General features: G+C 40.2%; 1 protein-coding gene across 6 annotated transcripts in view; it reads right to left on the bottom strand.

Annotated features, from left to right (window-relative positions):
• LOC128690948 (DNA damage-regulated autophagy modulator protein 2) overlaps positions 1–13,596 on the bottom strand; it is a 77,406-nt gene that overhangs the window by 32,604 nt on the left and 31,206 nt on the right. For all 6 annotated transcript variants that reach the window (XM_070088465.1, XM_070088460.1, XM_070088462.1 and 3 more), the window contains exons 2-4: positions 13,143–13,249; positions 5,826–5,946; positions 5,538–5,659 (exon numbers count right to left, since the gene is read on the bottom strand). In XM_070088465.1, coding sequence (XP_069944566.1) covers positions 5,538–5,659; positions 5,826–5,896 — 193 coding nt within the window. In that variant the 5' untranslated portion in view covers positions 5,897–5,946; positions 13,143–13,249. The remainder of the gene's footprint in view (positions 1–5,537; positions 5,660–5,825; positions 5,947–13,142; positions 13,250–13,596) is intronic.

The following is a 13,596-nucleotide window of genomic DNA, read 5'->3' as shown; positions in this document are numbered from 1 at the left end:
AAAACAGAAAATGAACGTTCTCCTTCACAGTTAGTAGCTGGAAGTGTTAGGTAAAGGCGATACACTATGTCAACATTAGGGAAGGTTTCTGAGATACCTGCATTTCTTAAATGTTTCAAAGCAGCTGAGGGCGCACATTTTTCAGGTGGAGCTTTAATCTGATTCATATACGCAGAAAAATTAACTTGTCATTGAGATTCTGGTAGATTTCTTCTCTTTTCACCAATTCTGTAATCAGTGAATCCAGAATGACGAAGTATGTAGCTGTCTTACATTTCTGCCTTGGTAGCAACACAATTTCATTGTCTGGCTCTTCAAAATTGCGTTTCCTCTTCCTTGACCACTGATGATCAGCCCGGTAAGTGTAGTCTTTCACCAGCAGTTTAGCTTTCTCTTCAAACATTTCAAAAGCTTCATCATTGCGAAGTGAGCTTACAAATTCCACTAAGCCTGCATAGAGGTTAGCACAAGTAGCCATTTCAATTTCAATTTTCTGAAGTGTCTTGTTCGTGGCATTTAACCATTCCAGTATACAGTCCCAAAGCACACAGAGTAAGGCCAATTCAAAATCTTCCAATTTTGATGCTAAGCTGGCTGCTTCGCTTCTTGTAGTTGCTGTCTGGTCTTCATCCTCTGCTATTTGGATCAAAGCAGAACGTATTTCAGCAAAGCTGTCTTTCAAAGCATGTGTTGCATCATGCTGCGCTGACCACCTTGTTGTTGATAATGATTTGATGACACCATGAATGGTTGACTTGAGTATACTCCACTGATGCGTTGAAGCAGAGAAAAAATTAAAGTGTGCTTGTAAAAGTCCAAAAAATGAAACTGCAGCAACACAACACTCCGCAGCACATGACCCAACAAGATTAAGAGAATGTGCTGAGCAGGGCACATATTCAGCAAGTGGGTTGATTTGCTTGATACGGGCTTGCAATCCATTATATTTACCCGACATGTTACTTGCATTATCGTAGCTCTGGTCACTGCAATCCATAATAGAGATCATGTTCAAGCAGAGTATCCAGTACTACATTCATCATTGTTTCTCCATCATGGCCTGAGAGAGGAATGAATTTTATAAAGCGCTCTACAGGCTTACCACTGGAGTCAACAAAGCGAACAATGAATGTCAATTGATCTGTATGTGAAATATCTGGTGTTGAATCTACACTTATTGCAAAGTATTTTGCAGTTTTCACAGCTGCTATGATGTTATTGAGGACCTTCTTAGTCATCAGTTCAATAAATTCATTGCATATAGTAGATGACATGTAAGATACAGTGCCTCTTCCTGCATTCCCAAAGCGTGACATATGATTTGCTAAGAATGGATCGAATTGTGCTAACAGTTCTATGATCCCTAGGAAATTGCCATTGTTTTCCGAACCAAAAACCTCATTTTCTCCACGGAAAGCAAGTCCTCTTAGAGCTAAGAATTTTACAACAGCAACAACTCTTTCTAGAACTTTTCTCCAATAAGTGCGCTCTTTTTCAGTTTGATTTTCCAAATGAGAATCCAATAAGCCTTTTTTCTGTGCACGAAATACACTGGCTAAAATGCAGCTCCTGTGAGTGGTGATGTTTTCATGTTCCTCGAAATGCTTGGAATTTTTCCAGTCATTGAACCCCTGTGTGAAGGTATTTTCTTTGGTAGAAAATAGCTTGCATGCTGAACAGTACACTTTTCCTGAGCTTTCAGAGTATACCATCCATGATCTTTTCACAGTTTCTGAATTTGCAAGCTTCCTATAAAACATAGATGACTTTAAACGACGACGACTTCCATCATCATAAATCCTTGCTGATTTCCTAAAGTCAATGTTCAGAGTTTGAGTGAAGTTTTCTGCAATGAAAGCATTACGTAGAGAATCTGGGATTACATTTGGCCATGAGGCAGGATCCTTTAAGACAAATCCTGTGGATGAAATGTCCGTTGAGACATTGAGAGGAGACAAAAGAAGTAGATGCTGGCTGAGAAATAATGGAGGGAGGGCTTCCTGTATGATCTGACGTATCTGCAGATTCAACTGTACTGGTAACATCAGAAACTGTTTTCGTGAGCATGTCTGTGATCTTTCTGCAGCTTCCTACATCTTTCTTTTTCTGTTCTTCTTGAATTTTCTTCTTTCTTTTCTGTGACCCACTCGCATAAGAACGTCCAACATCACGTTCACGAGATGCCATAATGAGGATGTATCACTGTCTGTAATCATGCAAATACAAATTTTTCATTATCAATTATTATTAATTTTTTAATTATTAAATTTTTTTTCTGTCAATTGGGGGGATATGGCCCTTGTAGCCCCCTTTCCTCTGGCTGCGCATCTAAAAATTCAAAACGTTACCAGAAAGGAGTCATATACAGAACTTTTACCATAGATTAGGTTAGTGATTTGGGCTATGAATATTTTACTAATTCATCCTCCTTGATCTCCAATTTACTTAAACAGAAATCATACCGAGTCCAAGAACAATGCACAATGGTATTTATATTACCATTTTCATAACTAAACTAACCATTATGTTTTGCATGATATATGGCCTACCACCATAGATAAGGACATGAGAATTAAAGAATGCAGGGACAATTTTCAGTTTCACCCAACCAACGATTTTCTGATGTGGCTTATGTGTTTCTGGGGAAATATGTAGTAAATTAATTGATGTTCTACATCACTTCCACCGTAACTTGAAAACTAAGCATTTGCGACAGAAGTGATGTAGAACATCAATCAATTGAGATCTGTTATTGAAATGATAAAGACTTAAAGACAGGACAAGGTGCTTTTGAAACCTACAAACGGAAGTCAGTTTGCGTTTTTAGGTTTTTCTTTATAGTATTTTTACCAAAAATGCATCTTTACTGGTCAAGTAACCCTATCAGGTACCTCCCTTAACATTTAGAGGCGAAAACAAACATTTATCCATACACATCAATGTCTATCAACAACACTTCAGTTAATTTGTCACAGTACAAGTCTAGATAACGTGTAATTACTACAGAAAATTGGAGAGGAATCTCCCATACTCACCCATTAACGGGAAAACACAGCTGTTCTGATGTAAACAAAGGCGTGTTGAGTGTTGCCATCTATGGTTAGGTTTATTTATTTTTATTTTATTTTATTTAATTATTTATTTTCCAAACACTTGAACTTTTTAGGTAGGGACCCCTTTGCACTTGCACCATGTGTGCAGTCTTGGATGAGCCCCTGAACCCCTTGGACCAGGGGGCCCCCAAATGTGCGGGGCCCTAGGCAAATGCCTAGTTTGCCTATGTGGTAATCCGACCCTGTTTATCATACCATACCACCATCACAACCACTACTACCCTCTACTACCACCATTGCTACCACCATCACTACCACCACCACTTTCGTATCTTTCGACAAACTTTTTCTTAAATTATGTGTGTTTCTCACATTCTTTACCATAGGGCTGGCACTAGAAACTTTCTTAGGGCCCATGGTGGCTTATTTAGCAGTTACAAGCACCAAAAACAATGGAATAATACAAAATATATCACATGTACTCGCAGAATCATCCTCACTGGCTTTGTAAACAATGGCATACTGGCTGGTACATGGAGTGAGTGGCCAGGCCCACTCAGGCCGCCGTGCCGACATGTTCAGGACAAAAGCTCCTGAGTTTTTAGGCATTATCAGAGCCAATTTTTTCACGCCAAAGCGAGGCATTATCTGATTTTGGCGCTATCTGATCCAGGCGTTAACCGAGGGTCCACTGTATATACGACCGAAACAGTCAAAAGGTTAAGTGAACCCTCCTTCCCTTGTCCCTCATTTCTCTCCTTCCCATTTTTTCACTAATTTAAGGTCACAAATGCTTTCTATCCGTTACCATCACATAGTGATGAGTCAATGACAAAGTAAATAATCGAGCTATGAAGGTCACCTGATTGGTACCAGTGCAAGATTCCACTGCTTCATCTGTCACAGAATATGTCCAATTGTTGAAAGATGATATTATTTGGATTATTAACCAATTATTATTAACTCTACATGTCCGAACCACCTCAACAACCCTTCCTCAGCCCTCTGGACAACAGTTTTGGTAATCCCGCACCTCCTCCTAACTTCCAAACTACGAATTCTCTGCATTATATTCACACCACACATTGCCCTCAGACATGACATCTCCACTACCTCCAGCCTTCTTCTCGCTGCAACATTCATCACCCATGCTTCACACCCATATAAGAGCGTTGGTAAAACTATACTCTCATACATTCCCCTCTTTGCCTCAAAGGACAAAGTTCTTTGTCTCCACAGACTCCTAAGTGCACCACTCACCCTTTTCCCCTCATCAATTCTATGATTCACCTCATCTTTCATGGACGTGTCAGCAGATGGGTCTATGAAAGATGAGGTGAATCATAGAATTGATGAGGGGAAAAGGGTGAGTGGTGCACTTAGGAGTCTGTGGAGACAAAGAACTTTGTCCTTGGAGACAAAGAGGGGAATGTATGAGAGTATAGTTTTACCAACGCTCTTACATGGGTGTGAAGCATGGGTGATGAATGTTGCAGCGAGGAGAAGGCTGGAGGCAGTGGAGATGTCATGTCTGAGGGCAATGTGTGGTGTGAATATAATGCAGAGAATTCGTAGTTTGGAAGTTAGGAGGAGGTGCGGGATTACCAAAACTGTTGTCCAGAGGGCTGAGGAAGGGTTGTTGAGGTGGTTCGGACATGTAGAGAGAATGGAGCGAAACAGAGTGACTTCAAGAGTGTATCAGTCTGTAGTGGAAGGAAGGCGGGGTAGGGGTCGGCCTAGGAAAGGTTGGAGGGAGGGGGTAAAGGAGGTTTTGTGTGTGAGGGGCTTGGACTTCCAGCGGGCATGCGCGAGCGTGTTTGATAGGAGTGAATGGAGACAAATGGTTTTTAATACTTGACGTGCTGTTGGAGTGTGAGCAAAGTAACATTTATGAAGGGGTTCAGGGAAACTGGCAGGCCGGACTTGAGTCCTGGAGATGGGAAGTACAGTGCCTGCACTCTGAAGGAGGGGTGTTAATGTTGCAGTTTAAAAACTGTAGTGTAAAGCACCCTTCTGGCAAAAGAGTGATGGAGTGAATGATGGTGAAAGTTTTTCTTTTTCGGGCCACCCTGCCTTGGTGGGAATCGGCCAGTGTGATAATAAATAAATATTAACCAAGAGGGCTAATATTAAACACAGAATAAAATAATAAAATCACTATATCTGGCTTATTTCCACTATGGTCCTTTGATCTTTCTCACGATGAAACCCAAAGCAGATGGCTAACACCCGAATACAGTAATTATTTACTGCTCGGTGAAAAAGAGGGAACAGGTGTAAGGAAATATGCTCATTTCCACTTGTGCTGGTATTGAATCCAGGTGCTTCAGATGTGAGCCACTTGATCTTTAACTGCTATAAACTTTTAAAATACAGTCAATAAAACTTAAAACAATGGTGAAAAAAAATCCAGTACCAGCTTCTCAAAAAAAGTTTATTTTTTTAATACACTGTTCCAAGATTTTAAAGCAAAAAATAACTTACTAGCAAAAGCCCCTATGTTCAGGGCTTGGCCAAAGATACAGCTCTCAGGGGAGTATGTTCCTGTATCACTGATGTATGGAAAGTCTGGCTCAGTATGGTGCAGCAAAACTGATATGGTGTACCTGTTGCAAGTTATTAAATATGGTTAATGACTTATCAAACCATTACATTTATGCTGTGGAAAGAGTCTTTTAACCACAGAAATTAACTAGGAAGCTGATGCCATTCTAGGAATATTATTAACAAAATCACTATATAAATTATGAGGTTTCACAGGTTTTTACATACGTGATAATGAAGGTAGCAGGGAAGAGTACGAAGACCGTGAGAGGCAGAAGATACAGGTATGATGATCCCATTGCCAAGGATTGAAGAAGCAATCACTGGTATCAGATCTCAACAATAAATACTGCTCAGAGATAAAAAAAATATATAAAAAAATATAAATACAATGGTACATAGTCAATACACATAAAATTGAATACCATTCATAAAACTGAAATACTGCACTGTAAAAAAAAATCTGTAATGCAAGAGCTGAGGCATTGTTTTTGTCTGGCATCCATCCCTTATTATTTCTTACAGGCTATAAAAGAGTTTTCAAATGCAACATATGCATGGAAAGATGCTGAAAAAACTGTTTACAACATAAATTGTCTTCACAACTCAAAAAAGTGGATCAGATGGAAAAGTCCAAAGAAGAGGTACAAAGTGTAACCTAGAGCTAAAACAAAATATGAGTTATAATGAAAGGCTGAAAACACAAGCTGCCCAAGCTGGCTGACAGGAAGAAGGGAAGATATGATAACAACAAACTATATAAGGTTATACTGTAAAAGAATATGAAATAGATTAAGTTCTTAGAATCATCAACGGTCAAAATCAAAGAAAATTTAATGTCCTAGAATTGCAATACTGAGTCAGCTCTGGGATTACATCTTTTTGTAAATTCTAAGGAAAAGTACGTGGAAAAAAAATTATAAAATGTAATTTAAGTTCTATGTGAAATTCAGTGTGAATAAAGCCAATACATAATATAATGAATTAGATTTCAATGAAGAAGCAGCAATTACATAAGGTAGGGGTATAAGATACAAATGAAAAATGTTTATGATTGTTATATATTAATATTCCATCAAATCTGAGTGATGTTTTTAGACAATGACAACATTTTGAAGGTATTGTTTGTTTAAATATGAGAGAGCCTTCAGAAAGCTGTTGCAAATTTTGGGTTTTTTAATTTGAATAGAGTGTTTGTTTGTTTGTTTGTTTATATATAATATAACACACACACACACACACACACACACACACACACACACACACACACACACACACACACACACACACAGGTGGAGTACACCACCAAGTGTTGGACACAATACATACAACCGAGGAAGAAGTGAAGAGGCTTCAGAGCGAGCTAGACACCTCAAAGGTGATGGGGCCAGATAACATCTCTCCATGGGTCCTGAGATGGGTGCAGAGGTGCTATGTGTACCCCTAACAACAATATTCAACACATCTATCGAAACAGAGAGATTACCTGAGGTATGGAAGACAGCAAATGTAGTCCCAGTTTTTAAAAAATGGGACAGACAAGAAGCACTAAACTATAGACCAGTGTCACTGACTTGTATAGTATGCAAAGTCATGAGGAAGATTATCAGGAGAAGAGTGGTGGAACACCTAGAAAGAAATGAGCTTATCAACAACAGCCAACACAATTTCAGGGATGGGAAATCCTGTATCACAAACCTACTGGAGTTCTATGACATTACCTGGAGTTTACCTGGAGAGAGTTCTGGGGGTCAACGCCCCCGCGGCCCGGTCTGTGACCAGGCCTCCTGGTGGATCAGAGCCTGATCAACCAGGCTGTTGCTGCTGGCTGCACTCAAACCAACGTACGAGCCACAGCCCGGCTGATCAGGAACCGACTTTAGGTGCTTGTCCAGTGCCAGCTTGAAGACTGCCAGGGGTCTGTTGGTAATCCCCCTTATGTATGCTGGGAGGCAGTTGAACAGTCTTGGGCCCCTGACACTTATTGTATGGTCTCTTAACGTGCTAGTGACACCCTTGCTTTTCATTAGATGCCTTAAGTTGAAATCCCCCAGGAGCAAGATGTTGGGTGCAGGAGCTGGAAGATTTTCCAGACAGTGGTCAATTTTTAACAGCTGTTCCTGGAATTGCTGGGATGTTGCATCCGGAGGCTTGTAGACTACCAAAATGACTAGGTTTTGGTTCTCGACCTTTACTGCTAAAACTTCCACTACATCATTTGAGGCATTAAGCATTTCTGTGCAAACAAGTGACTCTGCAATGTACAGACCAACCCCCCCCCCCTTTTGCCTGTTCACTCTGTCACATCTGTATAGGTTGTAACCTGGGATCCATATTTCGTTGTCCAAGTGATCCTTTATGTGGGTCTCAGTGAAAGCCGCGAACATTGCCTTTGCCTCTGCAAGCAGTCCACGGATGAAAGGTATTTTGTTGTTTGTTGCTGGCTTTAGACCCTGTATATTTGCAAAGAAGAATGTCATCGGACTGGTGGTATTGTTGGTACTGGGGGGGGATTTTTTTTCCGGCATTAGTATCTGTATCTGTTGGTTTGGAGTGGAGGCCATCGACTGTGGTTCCACTCCAGGAATGACTGGATTTGGTGTACGATTTCTGCCATTTCCTGCCAGTTTTTTTTCCTTCCTGGCACTAAAAAACCTCTCCCTCTTCAGTGGCTGTGGCTACCCCCCAGGTTTTCCCATGGCCAGGATGTTTTGTATCTTTTTGTCCCCTTTAGATGGTGTGCCTGGCAATTTAAGTTATAGCACAGTCTTTCCTGTACTGAAGAGGTACACAGTTCAGGGTGAAAAAGCTTACAGGAAGGGAGTTTGCATTTTCCTGTTGTCATATGGGTATGGCATTTTCTAGGGTGGTCATAGTTGCACGTCCCGTCTATTTTTCCAGATTTCCCATGCCTGCAGATACCAAGTGCATAGTATGTGCACAGGCTTGGTTTCCGTTTGCCTTGGGTTTCTGTGACTGTATTCCCTGTTGGTGCATGTTTCCCTGTCTTATTCCTATCCTCCCTAGCACCAACAATGGAGCTCCCACCAATTGTTTTTGGTAATATATCCTCACTATTGCTAGTGGAGTCCTCTTGTTTGCTATTTCCTGTGGTATTTCTAGTTTGCAATATTAGTTTTATCTTATCTTTGACTACACTTGTTTCCCTACTACAGCTCCTGTCCCCTATGAGGTCATTTATAAGTATTCCTTCCTGCGTATAATTCCCGACTACCTGGACAAAATCAGCTTCACCATTACTGTCTCCCAGGACAGCACTACCAGCTTCACCATTACTGTCTCCCAGGACAGCACCTCCAGCTTCACAATTACTGTCTCCCAGGACAGCACTATCAGCCCCACATTTACTGACTACCAGGACATCACCTCCAGCCTTACAGTTTCTGACTACATGGCCAGTATCAAGGGCAGTACCATTCAGCCCAGACTTTTTATGTTCCCATCTGTTGTAGAAAGCTTCCAGGTTTTCTATGAAAGCAGCTTTGATGTTATCCTCTTTTAATACCCTTGTGATTTTAGTCCACAGATTTATCTCATTTGGGCATACCCAAAAACACTTCCCTGTTTTAATACTGCTTGTAGATAGTTCTTGGATATGTGCACAAGGGGCGTGACACCAATTTCCACAAAAATGACAATTTATCCATGTGGAAGCCCGTTTGTTTGATTGACCGCAGACTACACAGAGCTTCATAATGATTTGAATGGTTGATTTACTGTAATTCTACTAGCAACCTCTTGAATATTCTATTAATAACCTCCTTAAATGAAGCTCTAGCTATTTGTATTTCTATTTCTAACTGTACTTGTACAGTATATTGGACAGCTTACCGTGTACGTTCCTGATTTATATTTATTGTTTGTGTTTGATAAGGGCGCCTACAACCCCATCCGTTTACAGTCTGCTTTATTGTCCAACGAATCCGTTTGAAACCAGGCAAGGGTTCGGACCAGTCAAGGGTTCGGACCAGTCAAGGGTTCGGACCAGTCGAGGGTTCAGACCAGTCTATCTGATCTGATCAGTGGGTCACTTATTTAAAACACACTGGTCGGTGATTTGGGCTAACACATGAAGGATCTACTGGAAATTATCTACCCGAGTAATATGTGATTTGATTGATACAAAAGTATAACTTGCGTGTTGAAGAAACCGGTGATTTCTGGCAGCTCCTACAATGACGAACGGTCGAGCCTCAACCCTTGTTTATCAATCGCTGTATCTAGCTTTTCTAGTTTTTTTTCGTCTCCACCACAATAAATGCTGTATTATCACTATAGTTGACTGGTGGAAATTTTGGAGGAAGGACGCTTTTTCTGTAGTAATAATTGCTTTTTCTGTAGTAATAATTGCGACATGGTGACAGCAGTAAGACAAGAGAGAGAGGGTAGGTAGATTGCATTTTCCTGGACTGCAAGAAGGCGTTTGACACAGTTCCACACAAGAGATTAGTGTAAAAACTGGAAGACCAAGTAGGGATAACAGGGAAGGCACTACAATGGAACAGGGAATACCTGTCAGGAAGACAGCAGTGAGTCATGGTACGCAGAGAGGTGTCAGAGTGGGCACCTGGGACGAGTGGGGTTCCACAGGAGTGTCTTAGGACTGGTGCCGTTTCTGGTATTTGTGAACGACATAACGGAAGGAATAGACTCCGAAGTGTCCCTGTTTGCAGATGTGAAGTTGACGAGAATAATTCAATTGGACGAGGACCAGGAAGAACTACAAAGGGATCTAGACAGGCTGCAGGCCTGGTCCAGCAATTGGCTCCTGGAGTTCAACCCCACCAAGTGCAAAGTCATGAAGACTGGGGAAGGGCAAAGAAGACTGCAGATGGAGTACAGTCTAGGGGGACAGAGACTACAAACCTCACTCAAGGAAAATGATCTTGAAGTGAGTATAACACCAGGCACATCTCCTGAGGCACACATCAACCAAATAACTGCTGCAGCATATGGGAGCCTAGCAAATCTAAGAACAGCATTCCGCCATCTAAATAAGGAATCGTTCAGGACCCTGTACACTGTGTGTTAGACCCATATTGGAGCATGCGGCACCAGTTTGGAACCCACATCTAGCCAAGCACGTAAAGAAACTAGAGAAAGTGCAAAGGTTTGCAACAAAACTAGTTCCAGAGCTAAGGGGTATGTCCTATGAGGAGAGGTTAAGGGAAATCGACCTGACGACACTGAAGAACAGGAGAGATGGGGGGGACATGATAACAACATATAAAATACATGTACTGAGAAGAATTGACAAGGTGGACAGAGACAGAATGTCCCAGAGATGGGACACACCAACAAGGGGACACAACTGGAGATTGAAGACACAGATGAATCACAGGGATGTTAGGAAGTATTTCTTCAGTCACAGAGTAGTCAGGAAGAGGAACAGTGTGGGAAGCAATGTAGTGGAGGCAGGATCCATTCATAGCTTTAAGCAGAGGTATGACAAAGCTCATGGTGCAGGGAGAGTGACCCAGGAGAGGCCAGTGAAGAGGTGAGGCCAGGAGCTATGACTCAACCCCTGCAACCACAACTAGGTGAGTACACACACACACACACGCACACACGCACACACGCACACACGCGCACACACACACACACACACGTGTTCAACTAAACCTTTACAAAAATTCAATGTATTTCAAAGGACCTAAAATCTGGAACACCCTGCCTGAAAACTCTAGAACTGCAGACACATTCATCACTTTCAAAACTACAGTTAGAAAACATCTCATCTCCCTGATACACCCCGACAACTAACTACATGATAACCACCTGGTGGTTCACAATTATACTCACTCACCCACTGACTATAAACCCAGAAATACTAATCTTAATCTTAAAATAATAATTCCTAACTAGTTATAAGTTTGCCTATGATACTCCAATATTGACACTTTGTATTGTGCCAAAACAAAAGCATTCACATTGCTAAACTCACAAATTATGATGTAGTCACTAAGCCTCAATACCATAATCTGTAAGGATTTAATGTTAAGAATTAATCTAAGTCTGCCAGAAATGCCTAGTCACGCTAGGTGTCCTAGTGGCCCCCTCTGTAATTAGTATTTTATAACATGTAAATCACACAATACCCAAAACCTGTAAACCCCACATTGTAACCCTTATAGAGAATAAACTTGAACTGAATTGAACTGAATTGTATTTTTACAATGGAACCCCAGTTTTCATCTTTAATCCGTTCCAGAAGGTCAGCCAAAAACCGATTTGAGAGAACACTGAAGTAATATTTCCCATAAGAAATAATGTAAATCCAATTAGTCCTCTCCAGATACCCAAAAATATTAACAAAAAATAAATTTTATAGAGAATAACTATATTGTTGCAGCTCTTCAGTGGTTAGCTCTTCCCTGTGATCGTCCACCAACTCTTCCAATTCCTAGCCACTCACATCCAACCCTGATTACTTCCCCAAAGCCACAATGGATTCCACAACAAGCATAGGGTTGTCAAGTTTACACTAACTTATAGTATTAAGTTAGTAATAGAACTAGGCATTAAAAAACACAATAAAAGTAAAATACATACACAGTACATTCATTACTTACCTTAAAATATTTGTAGTCTTAATGTAGGGCGAGAGGTGAGTAACACTTATTTGTAGGAAGTCCGGTGCAGGTAGTCGGTAGATGTAGGTATGTAATCTGCCTGGGCTACATAACTACACCTACCTGCATAGCTACACGATATAAAATGCGGCCCTGAGCCATATTATTACCATCGACATACCATGTTCACTGAGTTTAATCATTTCTAACAACTACCTTTAGATGCCATCATAAACAAAGGGAGAGGTAATGAATAATTCATGCAAAGAATTGTAAACAAAAGCATTATGTATTAAGGGGGGGGTGACTGGGCCCACGCAGATTCATACACGTTTTCTCTGGTGCTTGACCAGAAAAAACAATGTTTTCCCTCCACCCAACTACCACTCGTCCATAGCATATAAACACTGCATGTTAATATGCAATGTAACGTGTTTCTTATATAATTTTGAAGAAAATATCATAGATAGATTAATGAAAATGTCTATATTAATGTAAAATAAGATTGATTATTATTAAGTACTAGTATTATTACTATGGCATTAAGACTTGAGGGACATTCTTAGTGAACGAGTAACAAAGGCAGACTGAGTCACGAACGTATGAGCGACCACATCCCGTGGGCAGGCGGACACGTCTGGTACAGATGATTTCCAAGCGGATGTATGAAAACGGGGAAGATTTCGCCGAAAAGTGGTCGAAAACTGAATTGTACGATAACCGAACCAGATGAAAACCAGGATTCCACTTTATATCTAAGCTTTGCATTTTGTCCAAAACATGGTGTACATTATGGACTTTCAAAAAAAATACCATTTTGTGTAAATTTCCCCAACTTTATACTCATCTAGTTACATTTGTTGGAAAATAAATATCCTGTTTTATAGTAACAGATCCAAACCACAAGATAATTCAAAAGTTATTCAAAGTAAAATAGCATTACTGTTTGTACCTCAGTCAATTGTTCTACTGCTGATAACAGGGACATGAAGTTGTTCCAGTTTGCTGATGTTGACAGTAACTAAGATGGCCAAACCGAGTAGGTGACCAAACACAGAGCTGGCAATACAAAGATAAGATAAATGGCAAAGAAACATCACTATAGCTTATGTTAGGCATTCTCTAGTGTAAGATCTAAGTCAACATTTGAACTTGAATAAACAATGCTTTAAAACATTTGTGCAAACAAATATATAAAATATTTTGAAGATTTTTTTAATGTTTATTTTTAAGTAGTACATAATGATCAACTATATCAGAATAAGCTCACATCTCCTTTATGGTTGGTCAAATCTTATATTGTACAATCATATAATTACACATTAAGTTCATAAATTAACATGTTTAAATAAGTTGCATTAATTTATTAGATGTAAAAATAAGTTGCATTAATTTATTAAATTTTT

This window comes from Cherax quadricarinatus, chromosome 24 (assembly GCF_038502225.1).
Source record: "Cherax quadricarinatus isolate ZL_2023a chromosome 24, ASM3850222v1, whole genome shotgun sequence".
NCBI classification, from domain to species: Eukaryota; Metazoa; Arthropoda; class Malacostraca; order Decapoda; family Parastacidae; genus Cherax; species Cherax quadricarinatus.
This window is presented reverse-complemented; position numbering and strand designations above follow the sequence as displayed.